Source organism: Gymnogyps californianus, chromosome 13 (assembly GCF_018139145.2).
Source record: "Gymnogyps californianus isolate 813 chromosome 13, ASM1813914v2, whole genome shotgun sequence".
Classification (NCBI taxonomy): Eukaryota; Metazoa; Chordata; class Aves; order Accipitriformes; family Cathartidae; genus Gymnogyps; species Gymnogyps californianus.
Window position 1 is genome coordinate 7536515 of NC_059483.1, and position 21543 is coordinate 7558057.

General features: G+C 43.5%; 1 protein-coding gene across 1 annotated transcript in view; it reads right to left on the reverse strand.

The window, feature by feature from the left end:
* The window catches only part of SLC25A26 (solute carrier family 25 member 26), a 90340-nt gene that overhangs the window by 5401 nt on the left and 63396 nt on the right, over nt 1-21543 (reverse strand). The window contains exons 7-9 of the mRNA XM_050904637.1: nt 10369-10438; nt 2108-2172; nt 550-623 (exon numbers count right to left, since the gene is read on the reverse strand). Of these exons, the coding sequence (XP_050760594.1) occupies nt 550-623; nt 2108-2172; nt 10369-10438 (209 nt within the window). The remainder of the gene's footprint in view (nt 1-549; nt 624-2107; nt 2173-10368; nt 10439-21543) is intronic.

Genomic DNA, 21543 nt, shown 5'->3' on the forward strand with positions numbered 1-21543 from the left:
CAGAAGAGACCTTGCTGGTGTTTTCAAATCAGTAGGAAATTGCCAGGAGGAGGAGAAGACTGTCCCTAAGGGACACGTGGCTCCTATGCTGGCCTTCCCTGACATCTCAGGAGGGGTGATTCACACACCTCAAGATGAAACTGTGGTACTCACTGCCACAAGATGTGCATGACTGAAGTTTAAATGGACACAAAACACTAATGCACGCATTCACGGAGAAAAGTCCATCGCGGGTTATTAAACACAAAGCCACTCTTGCCCCCGAAGCCTGGAGCTAAGCTTCGAGATTGTACCGTGGATATACTCCCAATAATGCCCTGTTTCTGTGCTCTTCCCTGGACACTGCTCCCAGTCAGCGCTAAGGAGAGGACACTAGACCTCCCTGGAGGGACTTGTTCTTAGCTACCTGACAGCTGCTCCCTGGCCACGTGTACAGCAACTAGAAGTCTTTTCTGTATGACAGTATTTAAATATAAGCAGACCATCCTGTCCTCTCCCACCTCCCGACACACACAGAGATACAATACCTGAGATGTAGCACGTCCTTACCCCGACAGGCCTTGTGTCCTCCAGATGCCACCAAGGGCGGCTAGAACATTCCCACTAGCGTTGCTGGAACCAGCCTGCACCACAGAAAGAGAGAGATTAGAAACTGCTAGCAGAGAGGTTTAGTTATTTACTGAGCTCCCTGTCCCTGGTTAGTGCTACATTACAGGAATTACAGACATCCTAATGACCTCCTTACCCCAGGCACAGGCAAAAGCTCCTTGTCTCCAGGAACGAGGCAAAGGACAGAACAGGAAACTGAGGCACAGAAGAACAAAAGGATCACTCCAAGGTCACAGAGCTGGTTAGTTCAGAACTAGGTATCCAGTCCCTTCTGCACTACACTCAGCTCTACATCCAGCAGCTGACACCGGAGTACAATGTTAATAAAAACACACTCTAAAAGCACCAACAAGTGACCTCGCTGCTCACTGCAAGAGGACAGCAGCCTTGAGATTTACTTAAAAAAACGCCAACGTGAGTAGTGTATTGCATGTGAAAATTGCCTTGAGTGCAAAACAGAGGACAAACAGCAGGACTACAGACAATTAAATTACATGTGTGATTTAGTTAGTGTGAGATGCTGTTTGAATGGTCTCAGAACACCTCAAAGCACCATCATTCCCTTACCAATGCTGACCTGGTTGCTCAGGGCAGCAGCAGACATAAATGAAACCTAGTTCTTACAGTTTCATCACCCACACTATCCAAAGGCAAAGAAGCTGCAGCAGGTACAAGACCCAGCAATGAGAGATACACGGACACAGCAACATGGTGAGCACAGATGTGCGTGACTCGGCTGGGGAGGTGCATGCCATCAACAAGAAACACTCCCGTACTGAGGGACATGAGCAATAGGGTAAAAACCACCCACAGAAACTCCAGGAAGCCTGACCTTCGCCAACACAACAGATCTTTTCAGGGCAGGGAAAGGCTTTAGGAATATCCACCTGCTAAGGGCTTTTAGCTATGTGGCTGCTTAGCTCTGCTCTGGGTCAGCGAGATGATGATGGGAACATCAGACTTACTAGCAATTTAACTACTTACTAAACTTACTGATCAGATAAGCAATCTTCCTTCTGCCCTGATTGGCAGATGCAAGCCATCACGATCTCTATGGCTTAAAATTTTAGGACTGAAAATCCAGCGCCAAGCCCTCGTCAGAAAAGACACACACGCACAATCAAGCCCAACAATTATCAAAACAACAGAGGAATAAATCCCTGATGGGCAGTTTAACTTTGGGTGTCTGACTAACTTTGGGTGTCTGACTCTGCAAGGATTTTCTCCTAAAGACACTGCATGAGACTCTGGAAGTCTAGCACAAGCCCTTCTCAGACAGCTCCTTTGGAAAAGGACCAGAAGAGCCATTCAAGGAAAGGAACTCAACAATTTCATTAGTTCTGCATGCAGTACCTGTTCGCATCTAATCCTGCCTTCGAGGACAAGAGCAGAAATCATTATTAATAGGTGCTGGATTTCCTTCTGTAATGACCATACAGAAACTCTGGAACTACCCAAGCCATTCACCTGCGTGTCTGCTGGCCTCCTTTGCTCTTACCTTTGCCAACATAATTCTTGTCTTCGCTACATCGAGAGGTGTGGTGACTGCAGCTGCAAATCCACCTGAGCAAATTAAAATACCAAACACAAGTGAGACATTGTTGGGTGAATATGAATGCCACACTGCCTATAATTCCCATGGCTGTGGTCAACACTGCTCCATTATTAATGCCTACAGCATGTTTCCTCACGTCAGAGTCCAGGTACGTTTGTCGAAGGTCTGTACAGAGTGTTTTATTCCTGTGTGTTGACTTAAGGAAACAGCTCTATACTAGTTAACTGTAAATCCAAACATTCCCATTGAGATTACTGTCTTTTGTTTTGGACTCTGTACATATATGAACATATGAAGGTCATAAGGATAACGGATTCCACTTCCAACATCTACAGACAAGTCTGAAAGGAAGAACCTGCTTACTTATTTGCAGAGATGGGAAAATAAGCTCGTCACACTGTGTTCTGCCTTGAGAATTGAAGTCTGACCATTCAAATGCTAGAAAGATAGAAAGAGAGAAAGATGTTCTGCATCTGAAACACACATGCTTCAGGGGCAAAGCTACCCACAAGATACAGACAGACTGGATCTGGACTTCAACTGTTAGATCTGGGACTCTGTTTCAGGGAAAAAAGACAAGCCAGCGTTTGGGATGGAGCTCGTCTCCAACGAAAGCTCCATTTTGGATAACAACAACGTGAAGCTGCCCAGGGGTCTCTGGAAATTGTCAGAAGTCTGCTGCCACAAGCGCCATCGTCCCCTCACGGGCATTTTTATTCTCTCTAATCACTCCCAAACTTCACCCTTGGAGCTCGTTACTTTCACTTGGAGCAGCCAGCTCAGCTGTGGCTTTCCTCCTGAAAGCCAGAAATCTTCAGCTTATCCATCTGCATGTCTCACCCACAAACGTGTGTCTGTCTGTCTCCATATTTTAACCCACAGCCTGGCCTCTTGTGCTATCTAGGGACCAGCTTTGCTGCTTTTTCTCCCAGGATCTTATTCCCTTTGCCTTATTTCCCTACCCTAAAATTAACTCTAATCTCTCTCTCCCTCCTCTGCCGCAATATTTCAAGCAAGTAATTCATGCTGAGGAAGAGCCAAAGTGAAGGAAACTTTTAAAATGCAGGAACAGCCCAGCAGTAAGCGAAGAAAGAAAGGGGAAGAAAGGCGGGAAGAAAAGAGAGAGTGACTTGTTCTGAAATCTCTCTCTCTTCTTCCTCCTGTTTTTTTCCTCTGGAGCTTGTATAAATCCTGTATCTGCTACAGCAGGGAACAAAGTGACTCCAAAGACCGAGGCCTACACAGTACCCAGGGAATAAGCTAAAAATAATCTATTTTCTGTTCCAAGTTTTATGGAATGTAGAAAAATTGATCTCTCTTTTCTTGGGATGGGAGAAGGGAAAAGCATGTCTTCTAAAATCCGTAAAGTAATGAAAAAAATCCATCTTCCCCGCTGGCTTGTGTTTTTACCTGCATCTCTCCCTCTCAACCACCTTACCTTTAACATATTAAACCCTGCTTTATGTCAGTAAGGAGGTTGGGCCAGCTGGCACCCTACGTTGACTTCTTACAGTTAATTAAGGACTGTCCCATGACAGTTCAGGAGATGCAGTAAGGCCCATGTGCAGTCCCCTGGATCTCAAACAAGAATAGCAGGCAAGCCGAGTTTGCGAACAGCCCGAAACGCCTGGTTTACGAGCAGCTTCTGCTCACGTAAGGTCGGCCCATCCGGTTCACTCAGCCGGAAGCTTTCTAGCAGTGATACCTCACTAAAAAGCAGAAAAATGGGTTGTATTCAAGAAGCCAAAGCAGAAACTATGAGCAAGTTAAACTAAATTCCAGCCCATTCTTGGACCTTCTTTAAGGTCAAAAATCTTTTTATTGTGAGCCAGTTTTTGAGTAAGTGACCCAAAGGCTTTGAGAGAATGGTCTGGATAGAAACTTTGGTACTCATGTCAGCGATGTATTTTTGGAACAGTAAAAATAATCTCCACGGAAAATAGCAGCTTTACAAGTCTGGATATAGAAGCCCTTCCTTTGCCCACAGACCAAGATAAAATTAAACAGTGAACCACATGGCTGTCAGGCCTGTATCAAGCAAAAAAATCTCAGTGCATCACTCAGCTATAGAGATGATGGTAACGCTTTAGTCAGACTAACTTATTTTCCTTATCAGATCCCGGTAATTTTTTTGTGCATTTGTTCCTAACAGTTTCTTATTGGCAGAAGCTTCAGTCTTGGCTGATAGAGTGATTAGAACAAACACAATTTATCCTGATACGATGTTCCCAAATTCTTATCTGAAAGGTTTAATCGAGGCTGATTGGTTTTCATTTTTTCCCCAGCTAACATCTGGACCTTTCAGACTCTTTTGTTATTAACATTTCAATGTTTCTTTTTCCATCACCGGGAAGTATTTGGTACAGATTTACCAATCAATTTAGAATGACAACAGCAACAATAAAATGCTTCATAAGCACAACAAGCAGCAGGATAGCGGCTAAATTAAATGCAAGTTTGTATATGCTTGACAAAAACATAAGATTAAAGCTAACGTTTGTTGGGAACTGCATTTTATTGAAGGCAGTGAGTCTGACAAAACGAAGTTGCTCCAGCCTTAACCCTAAACGTCCAAGGCAATTTTAGAGTGACCTCTTCAACACTAGTACACAGGTATCCAAGAACAGGCTACAGTGCTAGCGAGGTACTGCTCAGTCCCACCTACCCGAGCTGGGTAAAGGAACTTAAAACATGACTGTTTCCAATCATCAGATTAATAGAACAGATACAAACTAGTACAGCCAAAGTCTACTCATTCAAAATAGGAGGGCTGTGCACTGCACTGTCTAATACACAATAAGGTCCAACAGACCTTTAAGTCACTCCTTTAGTCTATTCCTGCTGTCACTGAATTCTCCAAGAGCTGCCACATATGACTGGAGTCTGCTCAACTAGTCAGCAACCAGGAAAAGCAGGTATCAAAGTATCAGGTTGGCAAGAAAGGCCCAGACCCATCCAGCCTTACACTCCTAACCATTCCGGCTTCTCTGCAGAGCTGACAGAGAAAAAGGCACCTTTGCAGGCAGTCTGCGCCTAGACAGACAGACAGACTCACCAACTCACTCCTGGAGAAGGCTCCTTTCTCCCTTGCCCTAGAAGGATCTGGTGATGACTTGGGCTCAGCAAGTCGGCATAAATATGGATTTTCACATGGGAGAAGGCTCTTGGCTCGTTAATACTTCTAGCAGAGTGACAAACTCCTCTATTGGAAAAATAAAACTTCACGCAGTAGTGGTAAATTCATCACCTGTCTCCCAAGAAGTTACAATGGACACTGTATATTCACACATCAGCTGAGCAGCTAAACTTTACCAAGCTCAGGGTGTTAAACAGAAAATCCCTCTGCTACTCACACTTCCCCAGTGTCCAGTTCTTGATGGAAGTGCTAGTGACATACATCTGCAGAGAATGATTTACCTTTATTTGGCAATAAGAATAAAAAGTCTTGAAGACTTAAAATATTCCCCTAGGTTCCTTCTGGCATTTCCTACCCTTTTTAGCTGTCATATGCAAATAAAAATTGAGAAGCATCAGAACAGAGTGAAATACTTCACCTGAGAACAATACATAACCCTAGGTCCTCGCAGTAAGATGGCTGCCTGCAGAATTTGCTGCTGCTGCTACAGGGAAATGTTTCACGGGTTCTTTGACACACTCCTCAAATAAGATCCTACGAAGGGAGAAAGACAAGTTCTTCTTCAGTCCCTGTATCTTTTTTTTCTATACCATTTTAACTTCTCCTCATCCTTTCTAAAGGGTCCAGGGAACCCTTCTGGCCATTACAGGGGCTCCTTCTGATTCTGTGATTCTGTCATCTGGCCAGACCCCTGGCACTCTCTTCTGCAACACCACCCCAGTTTGGTAGGTCAAACTCGTTTCAAGAGACAGGAACTTGTGCTTGACTAATGTCCTTGTTTAAATTAGCCCACCTTAGGAAGATAAAAAAATCCAGGTTGAGCTGTATTATTGCCTGTCTTCATTACTTCTGTATTGACATCTGACAGTTACCCAGGACTGATTCAGGATTGAATCCCAAATCCAGGTTGAAAAACTGAGTTGCACAGGTCCAACACTAAACCTCACAGCATCCTCTTACACCGACTGATTTCCAGGTTCACAAACGGTCTTTTTCAGAACTCTTCGATCAATGAGTTCTTATTTGAACTTTTATTTTATTGATACTATGTTAATTTTTTTTTTAAGAGGAGGTTTATTCTGGTCCTTTATCACTGTGGGAACAACAATGCGGGACCTGCCAATGGTAGAGCAAAGTGACCCAAGAACCTCTTTGGATTTCAGCAGAAATACCAAGAGGCAAAGCACTGCTCCTCCAGCAATTTCACCAATTCAGGGTTAGAAGCATGGTCCAAGCAGACACTGCAGGGAAATCTTGAGAACTACTCAAAAATTTATTCAGAGCTATAGAGTTAAAGAGGCTTTTAGACACAGTGAGTAATCTTGTCAGAGCAGATTAGATCAAAACAAAAGTGATGGGAAGCCTTGCCTGTTAATGTGCAAAAAGCTCTTGTTAGTGCTTTATTATTTACTAGACTTGCACCTCCATTCTCGGTGACTTTGTCACCACAGAGCATTAATCATTAATGTTAAGCCACACTTTTTTTACAGTAGGGAGAAGGAAGGCGTCTTTAATAGAGGCAATTTTCAATTGCATTAAATGGACACTCAGGTTCTTTGACAAGCTGGAGATGGCCTCGCTGATCCAGGGCAGTACTTTGCTTTCCCAACAGCTAATACCCAATGGCAGGATTTCCTTGCCACCAGCCCACTTATGTGGAGGACACACAAAACCCACCCAGCAGCTTTTCTGTGACAGCCTGCCCCGGTACGGTGCAGGGCTGGGATGCAGTGGTCTAGCCAGGCAGCCTAAGCCCAGAGAAGACTCGAGCACAGAGTGCAACCACAATCATGCCTGGCCTGCCCGCAGCATGGGGACATGCTTCCCTCCTCTGCCTCCAGCCTGCCAAAGCCTGTGCCCAAATCTGGGCTGGTGTCCAAACGGCTCAGACACGAGGCAAGGTTTGGTTCAAATGCAACCTCAGGCTTAAAATATCATGTAGATCTACCCTTGGGTTCCTCCCCACCGGCTGCTCAGATATCACCTTCGCTCGCTCCCCGACTGCTCCAAACATCTCCTCTAGTTAAGACACTGTCGATGATGATAAAGCTGGACAAGGCCTCCAGGGATTAAATTATTAACAGATGAGACAGAAAGGATTCCAAATCTCTGATATTTATGCTCATGCCTATTACGTTTCTATAAAAAGCCCATGGATCGCATACACACATCTTACACATGCGTGCTCAACAAGGAAGAGTCAGGCCTCTCACAGCACTTTGGCTGCAATTGCTGCCATTTCACAGGCACTAGGGATGGAATTCAATATATTGTTGCTCTTTGTTCTGTCTTTGCCAAATAATCAATTATGATTTAGCTAGGAACTAACCAACGCACACAGACACACACATATATGTGTGCGTGTGAGCCATAAAGGGAAGCCAAACAGGACTTCTCATTCAGTTTGTTTCAGCTTATTACCCTGCCCCTCAGGACCTCTAACATATTTTTAGAAAGTATTGAATTCAAGCAAAGAACACAGGAGAAAAGCATGTCTGTGTGATTTCACCATCCCACTACTACCATGGTGGCATTTCACAGCATCTCTGTGTTTAAAGGTTGTTTTTTGGATAATCTTCTCCTTTTAAGGTTTATAACATGATGATTTTAAATCACTCGGATGCACACATCCATCTTATTTGATTCACGGGGTACTGGTGAGGTTTTGATTTTTTTGTTTTGGGGTGGAAAGAAAGGGATAAAGAGTTTGGTTTGTTTTTTCTTCCCTTGTTTTTGAAGCTGTATGTAGGTAGTTAATAATTTTTAATCGTGGAATCCATTCTTCAGAAAGCAGGAAATTATTTTTCCACTGCCTCCAGTCAGCAAGAAGGCTAAATATTTTCAGTGGAATAGAATGGATGCGGTACTAGATTAGATCAATACCGGGCCTGCCTGTTACATGTCTGCAGAGGGAGGCAATGGAGATGGAAGGGGAAGGTTCTGATCCAAAGAGTTGAACCTCATGAGTTTTGAAGCAGGTCCTCAAAGGACACATGAGAAAGGAAGTTTAAAATACTGCTGGTGAAAAGGAAAGAATAGGGAAACAAAGGACAGAGAAGGAAAACCAGGCTGGAGGAAGTAAAGCTGGAAGGATAACCCAGAGAATATATATCATCACCAATTACAACACGATCTACAAAATAGCACTCCAGCTCTGCAAAGATGCTTGGGGAACACAGCCTATGAAGACAGCTAGGTTGAACTGTCTCATCTACCACCACCATGAACCTGGAAGTCTCTCTGCTGCTCCACAGAGGACACAGTGTCTCCTCCAGCACAGTGTTAGGTCTCCCCAGCGTTTGCCAAAGGGCAGTGAAGCGTTCATGTACAACCGTGCCTCCGGAAGCTCCTTCTGCGATATTTCTGCTAGAAAGCGAGTGGACACTACTGAACATCTGTTGAATAGTAGCAAGTCCAAGCACAACTGGTCAGAATCAAGATATACAGCGAAGGAAGTGGAGGCACCGGGCTAGATTTCCAATTGAGGCACCAAACTGGACTTCAGGAAATTACTCCGCAAGGCCTTGGGTAAATCAGATAACCTTTCCAGCTCTCTGAACATGCCTGAACACAGTTTCTGTATCAATCTGACTGTAAAGAAATAAACAGAGCTAAATTAATGATCCCCTATCACACCTGCAGACGTACAGAATGCATTTTAAAGCATTTTTAGTCCGATAGCTTGTTTTGTTTCAAAACAAAAATGAACGATCTCCTTCAATCGCTCTGATTTTGTTTGCACTGATTGGATTAAGTCAGTGTAAAATCCAACAGCAGACCGAATTTTAAGCAGAATAAAACTCCCTTCCTAGCACATAAACATAGAAAATACAGCTCAACAAGACCAACATAGAAAATACAGCTGGACAAGACCACAAGAGATCATCTAAAATATCCCCTCTGCTCCAAAATGGAATCAATTCTACCTAAACCATTCCCTCACAGCTCACATGCCCGATCTACTAAACTGTGTGCAGCTACAGCCACACTCCCTTCTCTCAGTCATGCAGTTACAGCACCCACCAAAACGAAGCCTCAGTCTCTGCTGGAATTCTGCTGCTATTAATACTTCAATTCCCCTAACAGAGCTTATTTTTAAAAAATTACACACGATGTAATGGCTCTGATTTTGTAAGTCATCAAACAACAAGCTTTGCTTTTGATAATCTCTATTTCAAGAAATGCTGTAATTTCTCTTTAAACAGGATTTATTTTTTCCACACATTCTGTTACTGGTTTGGAATCTCAAAATGTATTTTCGCTCCTTGGGGAAAAGCTCTGGCTATCCATCTCTTAACTACTAATCTGTTTTTTCTATTAAGACAGTTGAGTCTCTCCTCCCTCAAACTTGTCAGCTATACTGATGAGTCATTAATTGATTTTTTTCCTCTTTTTTTTTTTTTTTTTGAAACAACTACAGTAGGCTAAAATCAAGCAAGAAGCCTACTGAAGAATTCAATTAACTTCTGGCTTGTTTGGTAATAAATAGTGCAGTACTGTATTCTGCCACTCTTTATTCTTGTTCTAGTGTCTGGAGATTGCCCAGATGTTTCGTCCTCCGTTTTTTTTTTTTTGCTGCGGAAGGCTTTTGCCTCCGGGCTGTGCAGTGCTAGCCCCTGCTCTCCTGACTCTAGTTAATCTACATGGCTGTCAGAGCTGTCACATGAATGGTGAATCATGGCCTCTCGCTGCAATCATTTCAACCCCTGGGGAAGTGCTCAGAGCAGACAGCTGCACAAACCCCCACCCAAGCAAAGTTTCTCCTGGATGAGGACTTTACAAATCAACTTTGAAATAATCGCAAAGCCTGACTGACAGGCCCCTGGTTTTTAAATAACAGAAATTTGTCAAAAACAAATTGGTTGTCTTTCAAACAGACACCCTGTTTGAGTTTTTTTTTTTTCCTCTTTCCTTTGCTGACTTTCCTATTTCCAAACAACAACTGGATCCATTTTCTTCTAAACAAACTTGAATTACAAAGGAATGCTGTTCTGCTATACTTAATAGATTTGCACATTTTTCCCTTTCTTCTTTAGTCTTTCCCAGTATAACATATAATCCTTTGCACCTGCAAAAGCTCCACAGACTGCTGACTGCCAAGAATCCACCACGTGACCCTGCTTCCATGACCAGAGATCCTGTGTTTAAAGAGAAAGGAAAATAAAAAGTTATTAAATGTTTGAATCTATCTGATCCCCATGTGAGTTAACTCCAAGGATGGGAACTTAAGTGAAAAGCTATTTTTGTGGCATTTTTCAGTGATGTAATAAGTGATTTTTCCCAAGGAACTGGTGTACTTGAATGAGCAGATGGAGTGAGAAAGATGTCTGGAACTGAGGAGAGCTTGAAGCAAATTGCTTTCAGGGATTTCATATGTATGTATTTAAGCCTGTGGCCATGCAACTTCGCAAATATTTTGTGAATTTATTTTCTTTTTGGCAGATAAAACAGTGCAAAGCAAAACACTGAGCAGGGGGGCAGCATGCAAGAACCAATATCAGTTCAGCCCAGATGTACCAAACACTCCCATTTAAAATGAACAGACCCCAGCACAGCGAGACAGAAGTCCTGTTTGCCCCACTACGTTTCTTAAACCAACCCTTCCCCTCGCACTCCCAAAAAACTCCCATCATTAAGAAATTACTCTTATCACTCCCATTATATCCCAAAGCAGGTGTGTGTCTGTTTTTCACTTGGCGTCATTAGGGACCACACACCCTTCTCCTCTCCACTGCTCCCACACACCATGCTCCAATCCATTAACTCACAGCATCATTTAAACATGCACATTTAAAAACACCAACAAGAACGGTGCCTTCTAAAAAATATCTATCAAGAATCACGTCAAACAGTTTGATGAGCCCGATCGGTATCAGCAACCAAGGCCAATGCGTGCTGGGATGGTTTTTATTATGCCACCTACAGTCACTTTGTTCTCTCCTCCTCCACTCCGCTCCATCACCCCTTTCCCATCTCCTGAAATGCTTAACACTGGAAGTTCTCTGGAGGAGAGGTTTCTGGTTTATGATGTGAGGATCAGTGCTGAGCAAAAAGGGGTGGGATCCATAGCCCTTCTGAGGCCTACCACAGAGAAATCAGTGATTTTATAGCTGTGGCACTATCTCATTCTTTTTAAGGCCATATTACTTCTATGCTATAAAATTTTCTTAAAAGCAACCCGATAGCTATGCTAGGCTGAGATATTGCTCTCAGGCTCCTGGTCTGCAATACAGCCACTTTCCACTGGGGCACGAGAACTTGTTTCCCTCATTTGCTGACTCTTCATTTAACACGCTGTCCTTGTGACTCGCTTCTTCCAACTTGGCTGGTGGTTGTATTTCAGTTGAATGTTTTAAAAATCAAACTGTTCTAGCAACAATGGCCAGCCACAATGTTGTTTGGTATCCTGCCATAGCTAAATAGCTGCAGCTCTGCTGTACGAAAGCACTAAAGGGATTTCAGTCTCTTTAATGCTAGCCATTCTTTTCCTGGTGTTTTCAGTATGGGCTTCTATTCTGCTGTCACCCACAGCAGAAACTGATTTTCATCTCATAAATAAATAAATAGGGATTCATAATTCTTCAAACCCATAAGATGCTTTTCTGGAATAACTTACATTCTTTGGACATGCAGTTTTCTTGCAACTCAGTCCTGCTGGATGAAGGACACCCACCCCCTAAGACAAAAGGCGCTACCTTCCAAAGCATCTAGGCATTGTCAAAGCATAAATCCCACCTTCAAAACCCATTTTCAAAACACTTCAGGTGCTTAAGAAACCTCAAATTGAAAGTCAGGGTTTAGAAATTTAACTGCTGGAGCCACTTGATAAAAACAGAATTACTGTATTTTTTCATTAGATGTTCTCCAAACGTCTAAAGATCTACAACTACACCCGAGAACTCGGAACAGTTACTTCTGTCATGCAAAAAAGCACTATGGAAGATCCGCTGGAGGACTAAGAGGAAAACCAGCACATTAATACAGACATTCATGGCTTTGCCAGAAGCCCAGCCTATTCTCAGTCATGATGAGGTTTTATGTTAATGGCATTGTCCAAAGAAGTAGGAAAAGGTCATTTGTATTTCTTGGCATGTAGCTCTGAAATGTAGTTTCTGATAATGCCTGGCTTCCCAGTACAGTTCTGCGCAGAGAGCCTTTGCCAAGCAAGGCAAACGGTGATGAATTCCCATCCGTTATGCCTGCAAATTGACAACAGGTATTTGCAACAGTCATGCAACACGGAAAATTGTTTAGAAGGGTGGAACCAGGAACAGTTCAATTAAATTAGGGAAAAGGAGAATTGAGGCTAGAGAACAGGAAGAAAATTCCCCAACAGTGAGATCTACTAAACAGCGGAGCCAGCCTCCCCAGGGAGGAGAGGAAAGCCCTCTCCTTTGAGTCATTTAAAAATAGACTGGAGAAGACACTCAAGACTGTACTGTGGGGAATAATCCTGCATTGGGAAGGGCAGGATGAGATGACTTCATGCATTTCTTTCCATCTCTGATTTTGGTGATTCACCCAGAGCTCCAAACCTGAACATGCAGAAGACCGAGAGAGAAGTGGGGCACGAGGACATCATCCCGGCAGAAGCCGAGAGGAACAAGTGTCACAGGGCCAAGAGGACTGGCAGGACTCCGGTCCAAATTCTTTCTAACCACACTTGCGCCGCAGGCCAAGCTGACATGCTGAAGGTCACACGTTTCCTGTCAAAGCCCATGGACCCACTAATTGACAGGGCTTTGTGGTAAGTTGGGCTTGTAAGTTCTTCAGAAATACTCGCCTTTGTGCTGCACCGAGCATGGTTTTAATACTACTAACACAGGGCAAAGCATAGAAGCTATTAGAAGCTCATAGATCACTGTAAAAACTGGGCCTTGTTCCTGGAAAGAAATACAGGATTCATATACCTACCTCCCCAAAACACTGACTTTGGACAGAATTGCTGGTTATTTGCAGTGATACAGTGCCTAGATCGCACTCCGCCATCCTAGGTGCTGCACAAATTCAGAAGAGCATCCCACTCGGGGGGATAACGGTGAGCGCTCAGGTCACACAGAATACAGGCATCAGAGGCAGGTTCAGAGCCCATGGGCCACGGCTCCCTGCTCAGGGCCTCCAAACAGGGCAGAAGCACCTGCGTAATGCCTGCAGAAGCCCTGCAACTACACTGCTTTTTCTACACATGCTCTTGCAATATGAAACATAAGTCGGGAATTATGAGCAACACAACTGCAACAACTGGATCAGCGTGGTTTCCCCACCACCATCACCAAATGGCTCCTACCTGCTTACACTGTGCTCCTCCTGCAAAAGGCTGCAGGAGATAACGAGACTTTTCCAGGGCAATACGCATTTCCACTAGTATTCACAGCCTAGGAAAGCAAAATGACAAGGAGCACATTACATGAAAGCGGGCCGCCATGCCAAGCCTGTGTCATGTGTATTCTATTAAGCTGAAGGCTGAATAGAAGACTTTGTTTTCCACTTCAAAGGACCCCATCCCAATCTCTCGCTCTTCCCTTATGAATAACAAATTGGAAATAAATCTTCTGGCTGAAGCACATGGAAACTCGTACAGTTGGGGCCCTCTGCAGCTTCCCAGCTCAATCACATACTAATTTTTTTTTGTAAACACTTTTATGTGATATATATGTAAATCTCGCTGTGCCTTGCTGCACCATGTAAAGCAATACAGCGGGTGTGTCCTCAAGGGATGGCACACAGTGGGATGCCTGAATGCAGATTTCCAATTATTCACAGGGATAATGTTCACAGAGAAGGGTCAAGTTTTATATGTGGGCAGAGCCTTACTTTTCTTCCTAATGATCCCATTTCATATTGTCCCATAGGCCAGTGTTCTCTACTTCTCACCACAAATGTTATTTAGCTCTTTTGATACCAAGAATACAAGGACACCCCATTTTGCTGGGCAGAAGGCGTATTGGAAAAGTCACTCCTAGGATATACCAAAGGCCTTTCAATCTAAAAAACAAACAAAAAAAAGAAAAGATTACCACCGCCTTTAAATACACGGGGGAAGTATACGGTGCCCACAAATGTGGGCTCCTCATGTGTTGTGGACACCTGGCCTCCAGATGGCCAACAACCTTCAACTAGTTCACACAACTCCTTAGCTGTGCGTGCCCGTCACCTTTGCCGTACGTTTGTGGTAAAAGTTTGGGGCAGAAATAATCTGTCAGCTTTGTGCTCCTAACGCAGTTGGGTCTTGGTCTATATTCAGGACACCTAAGCTATGGTGATCCTGGGAAAGTGCAACACTCGCATCTCTCAAACCTGATGAGCAGACCAACACCCCAAACGCTGCAGGAAGCATTGCAGAGAATGAGACATCTCTGCCTTGGCCTTGCTGTTCTTCAGGCACTAAGAGGTAAGCAGACCTCATGGCATACACTAAACTTGAGGCCTGCAGCTGAGTAAATATTACAATTCACTCCAATGACAAGCATCTGTAGTATTTCTACGTACCTCTCTGTTCAAGGCAGTATTCAACTTCATGATAACAGAGGGGAGAAAAATCTCTCTGAATTAATCACATGGATTTGTGTGCATGTGCAGTCCTGCAGACTGAGGAAAGAAAAGCAATTTTCACGTTTGCCTTTGCTGCTAGGTATTTTACTTGCAATGTGGCACTCTGCATGGCTGATCCTTACAGATGCATGGCACATTAGCTACAGGAGAAGCAAAAAATTCATAAGCTGATTGCAGTTTCGTAATATATATGTAAAGTCAAACATAGAGCATAGAGGCAAACGTCCTCCCCAGTGAATTTTTATGTGCATATGTGCAGCATATGTTCAAGTACATGTGTATATTATCTTGCAGGAAACATGCAAGCCCAAACATGGGAAAAATTCAATGATCTCAGTTCACTGTTGATATAAATGTTGAGACTCCATTTGCACTAATGGAGTTGTGCTCACTTATGCCAGTACTGAATTTGGCGCTAGAATTAAACCCACCCAAATCCTAGATAAATTGAGAAAGAGAAAAAAAGTTGGCCTACATGCGACAGCATATTTTTCATGTTAAAAGCATTTCATTCCCTTTTTCTCCCCATATAATACTGCATTGATGTCTGTGACCCATTTGGATGTAAATCAAAATGGATGTGCTAAAAGCCTGGTTAAAGAAAATGTCTTCAAAACAGCATTCCCATGGCAAGGCAGAACATAATATGCCAGCTACACTCAGTTTCCATGGCACAAAGGGCCATATATGTGTCTGGGGAGGAAAATGCACTTCTGAAAAATCACTTCAAAGTTAGGACGGCTTTCCTTGAGCATCTGCACTGCTACTATCTGCTAATAAATCTATGCTTCATGCAGGCTTGTGTGAATAAATTACACGGAAGAATTACATGAGTCTTTTAAGGTTCTTCAGCAAGAAGCAAGTGTCCGAATCAAGTGGTGAGCCCTTCACATTGATTACTTCTATATTCTACCAAACGTCCCCAGACATCATTGGCAAGCTCAGCAACTTCTAGAGAACCGCTTGTGGGCTAGGCATGACCAAGGGCATCACAATCTGGCTCTGTATCTACAGACTGCACGAGTCTGTTTTACTTCTGCCATTTCAAATGCTACATTGATGATCCGAGACCATCTGACTTCCTCAAACGTGTCTGCAGTGCTGTAAGTAAAGATTGCATTTGTTTCTTTCTCTTTGGTGCAGATGGTGTTTAGCATTCCTTCGACTGTGCTTCAAGACTGTGTGAATGACACTTATTGTGACACTAATAAAGCGAGGGCTGTTTGCTGAACAGCTGTTGGGTACATTGTTCTTTTGTGAGAAAAATGCAGCCGTTATGCTAATGGCATGCACACGCCACATTGGCTGCAAGTTACATCACGCCTCGAAACGCCGCCGTGGAAATCTGTTTTCCTGATACAGCACCTAAGCAAATGGCAGACACGTTAGTGTTATTTAACGATTAGGACTTAATCCCTAAATCAGCCCGATCGTTACTCAAAGAGGGAGCGAGGTATGGTAGAACACTTACTACACTGCCTGCAAGGAAATGGGTTTAAAGCTGGACCTGGGTTTCATTTACTCTTGACTTACATGCAGCTGAGCACAGCAGAAAAGAAATACTAGACTGCTTCTCCAGGAAAAAAGGAAAGCTGTCACCTACCTATAGAGCAGGGAAAGAGCCATTTTAGGCCCAGTTTGGCTACATTCCCCTATTTTCTACTTATCCTGTTAAAAAGCAACAGATTTGATTGTAAATTTTAGGAGGGAAATAGCATGTGGTTTATTGTTTCAATGGTGGAGTTATAAACACGTATTACTGCCGAGAACCCCAGCTGCCTGGGCAGAAGCATTCTGTAAACTTTTCATTCTTATTAACTTTAAAAATCAGGTGCAATGAGCTCCAACCAAGATTAGAGTCCTCACTCTCCATGGAAACCCACCAAGCAGGTTTTGCACAGCACGCTTCAAGGTATGTCTCAAAGGTGTATCTGCACCACTGACAACTACAAGCAAGGCTGAGCCCACCCTCAAACCAGACCTGTTCACACCCTATACTGCCTGTACCAGCCCCCAGAAGTTGAGCTCTCTGGAGGGGGGAACCAAGAGAACCAAGCAAATGAGTACATGTGCCAGTGCCTTCATGTAGATCTATAGTTCAGTCCACCAGCAGATTTCCCAAGCTCTGTTCCTCTCAACACAAGTGCCTTGCGCCTGGGATGACAGCTGAACCTGGACAGAAAACAAGGGACCTCAGGAAGTGTAAGATCAATCCCAAGCCTGCTCTCCATCGTGTGGGCAGAAACCAGTTTAGGAACAACATGGGAAACTTCTGTCCTGACCCAACCAACCTTCTGGTACTGCTCAGCCTCACAGGGGAATGGCTGGACTCACCCCATTCTCTTTACTACGATGGCCCGCTTATTTCCCAGGGTGGAAATGTGCCTGTGTGTACTCTTCAAACCGTTCTATTCTCCTGAAGCCACCAAAGCATTCCTCTGCTTGTTCAGCATCTTACAGCACTATCACATGCCACCATAGTCATTACAAAAACCCACAAGAGAGACCTGCCCACGTATGTCAGCTCCCTGTCTCTAGGTATTGCCTCTGAAGGTCCAACCAAATATCTCTTTGTAAAACACCTGTTAATTTGTGAGACTTACAGGTTTGAGAAAATGATCTTATTGCTAAAGCCAGTGACAATAAACCACGTGGGCTCACTATAGCTGCAGAAAGTCTAAGAGCTTTAGGTTTTGCCCAGAACTGAGACAAAGAGGGAAATCCTGGCCCCACTAAGTGCCAGAAGAGCCAGAATATCACCTTGAGCATGGTCAGTCCAAGATTTTTATCTTTCGTTGCAGGTCCTGGGCCAGCAGAGCAGCACAGTCTGTGCCAGCCTTCCCAGAGAGGCTGCGTGTGCAAGAGCAGGACTCGCTGGTGCACACAGTCTGCAGGGTGAAGTCAGCCTGACCCTGACGTTATATAGTCTTAGCAACGTCCAAGTGTCTCATCTCAGAATCAGACGTGTCTAATGAAAAAGACAAAAGGTTCCCAGGATAGCAGGTTTGTTCTCCTTAAAAAAAAACCAACCAAACAAACAAAAAACCCCTTGTTTTTCAAGTCTACTCATTTGAGATCTATGTCCTCCTGTCCTGCCTGTTCCTTCCCTCCTCACTGGCTACCAGAGCCTTTTTTCCAGACATACAATACATTTGGTCTATAAAGAGAGCATTCTCCATGTACAGCTGCGTTGGAGTAACTCTCAGAGGCTCTGAAGCGCAGCCAACATGCAGAAATATAAAACCCAAGAGGACTGAGTCTTGTTTCACCTGAGATGGATTTATCTTACACACAGCACTGTTCTCCAGGGGAGCTGACCATTCCCACTCAGCCATAAGAAGCAGGCATTTTTGACAAGATGTTTCTGGACTCAAACCTAACCAGAGGTTCTTGTTTTTGTGGTTTTTTTTAAACTCTATTTTGTTGAAAAAAAACTGATGCCCTGTATTTCTGCATATCCCCACAGCAGAAATTAAAGTTGCCTTTTTCCTCAGTTAGGTCTAAAAGAGAAAAATTATGGATTAAAACACAACATGAAACAAATGATAAATCACTCATGTGCTGTTGGTAGGTACTCAGATATGATGATTACAAGTGCTGAAAAAAATGCCTGAACAGAACAGAATAGAAGATAATACAGAAGGGATGAGCTCCACAGGGCTATAGTCATCTGAGTGGAGACTACACAGCCCTGGCAGCAGGATGAAAGCAAGAGAGCTGCGCTAGACTCCCTGTAACACACAACAATTTCATGCCAAATACACAGCCTTGTAATTTGAAATTCCCACAATGAAGAACGCACATATAGTATTTCCAAAGCGAGTTACAGAGGCACCCTGAAAATTCCAGGGCAGCGTATAAGGGGACTGTATCTTACAACATTATTCCAAAACTTGAACTAATACGGAAGGCAGTGTGCTTGGCTGGCATTTGGGAAGCACACCACATCTATGTTCTGCTGCCTTTCTTCATGGCCAGCTGGCTTTGGGATGGGATCAGAAGCATTAGCCCCACCTAAAAGAACCTAAATCTGATCAAACTGCCACAGTGGTAATCAGCCGTGGTAATCAGCCTTGGTGCTCCTCCGAGGGTTGCTGTAGCAGAGAGTGAATGAGATTTGAAATGCTCCTTCTTTTCCTGAAGAATTCAAAATTGTTTTAGCTGTAAGGCTTGGGCTAAAAAGACAGAGAAGTGCTACACTAACTCACCCAGTAGAGAATTACAACGTCTGTCCTGAAATCTGATACATCATAGCACAGTTTCCTTCTCCCCTTTGGTTTATATCAATAATCTGTGCCTAAAACAAAATATGGAAAAATGAAGAATCGGGAAGAGAAAGGCCATTAAGCATGCATTATAGCAGTGGATGCTACCTACATCCAAAAAAAGAGGAGGTTTGGGTTTTTTTTTTTTATTAAAATCACCATCATTTCTTTACTGTTGTTTCTTGAGTCATTGTGAACTAAGGAGTCTAATTAATGGTTTCTAAATTGTGTCTTCACCTGAGTAACTGGCAGTAAGGCTTGTATTTGAAACAGTATCTGATTCTTGCTAATTACTGCAATACCCCCTTTGCCAGTACCCATAGCGTACGTAACCTTATAGTTTAGTAATCTATACAATGCGCTCTCTTCTTCTGAGTTTAGTGCACGATAGGCAAGTTTACTCTCACATAGGACAGCTGGTCTACATTCACAGACAGAAGAAAACTGTGCATGTAAACTATGTGGCTAAAGCCTGCTGGAAGCATAAAGAATAACCAGAGCAGCTTGGAGCAAAGCAGATAGAGAAAATGGGATATAGAAACACCTGATCTGCTACCTACGACAAGCCTTTATTAGGCTTCTTTAAGCTTAACACCCTGCTGCTTGCTGCAGCCAGCATATACATGAAGGAAAGGAAACTCTTCTTCTTCCGTGTGCCTCGTTAACTGTCATTTACAGTGGAAAGATATTTTTCCTCATTTTTATGGTGATTAACTTGTTCGGGGAATTATAAGACTGAGTCTATAGTCCATCAGCTTATGTAACTTTGTACTAATGGTTTTAAAAATGACACAGGCACAGCACTTGTTCTGTTCTCCTCTGTGAGATGATCCACGCATATCGTACACAACTGCTCCCACATTTACTTTCTCAAGTAATCCCATTAATACAGTGCAAAACAGTCCCTCAGACATTATCTCAATAACTCTCTATGTTCAGGCTTCGTGCCGTTTTTCTCTTGTCCTTTGCACTCCTACCTCTTCTTAATTACTGTCTCTTCATGCTCCCTTCATGCACCCATGAGAAGCCCTAGCCTGAATCATACTCTATTGACGCTACTGGCCAAATCCAGCCTGTTGATGGGACCCTAGTGTTTTCTGTCCTTTGTTGTACTGTCAGGACAATTTTTTTAACAGCTTCATTCAGATAAACAAAACGTATTCTTGCTTTCACTGCCTGGCTTTGATGTGACAAACCTTGAGGTCTCTCCATGTGCTAAGCCAAAGTGACTGGAGCATGCAAGACTGATTTTTCAGTTTTCTACTCTTGGTTCCACAGTCAGAAGAATATATTGCAACGGGTTTGTGGAACAAACTGACCCGGTTTTGTTTCTCTTCAGATCTGCACTGACCTCTTTAGATTAAACATGATGTCTCATCCTAAGTGACTCATTCCTGTAGCTAGCTAAATTCAAACTGTCTTCTTTAAAGCCTGCAATCTAAACAATACATTTTATTGTCACAGCTACATGGACATTAGTTAAAACAACTTTACATTCTGAAAACAGCTACACGATGTTGCTGTTTTATGTGGTTTTGGCAAGAACACTGCACTTTTTCTCTTTAAGCACTGCCACCTCTCGCTCCCAAACACGGCTGCTGCACTAACAATTAGCAGGTCAGGCCAGTATTGCTGCCGAAGAGTTTACAGAAAGCCATTCCTAGACATTGGCAGGGAAACAGATTCCTAATAAGGCAGCCAAAGCTACCCTGTGCAATGGGATGATACCCAGACACCACATCAGGCCGAGTTCACGAAGTACCTACAGAATCCTCTACAAAAACCAGCTCAGTTCTGTGAAAGCTCTTGATGTATTTCATGCTCCTCCTGCCTGTGGACTCCCCTTATATTTGACTCCCTGAAGCCTCTAGATGCAAACATTCACACTGTGGCCTTGTCCCCCCAGAATAACCCAAGCTACTGACACACAGCAAGAGGACAAGCTATTGTCCCAACCCAGCATACAAAGACCAAGGAGAACCTAAGGCCTCCTCCCTAAATAGAAGCAGCAAGGGGCAAGGAAGATCATCACCGGTTCCCACCCTTCCAGTACCTCTGCCCAGTTTGGGTCTCAGTGCCAAGCTTGCTCAGAAGTCTAGCACCCTTCGGAAGAAGAAAGTTACTCTCTCTCCAGCTCCTCTCTTATAAATATTATATTTTGCTGCAATGCTTTTAACGATCTGCAATAACTTTCTGTGCTTCCAACCCAGGATCTCAAAGCACCTGAAAAACCCTTTCCTTCATCTTTTGCGGTGAGTTAAAGGAAAAACAGAGGAACGGAGAAATTACATGTCTTCGAATCCAACCCTGTGCTCAAAAATCTAGAGCCTGACTCTGTCCATGATAAACAAAGCAACCAGCCAGTGGGAGAACAGCACATCACTCTGAAAGACTGCACTATTAAAACATCATCCATTGACACCTTC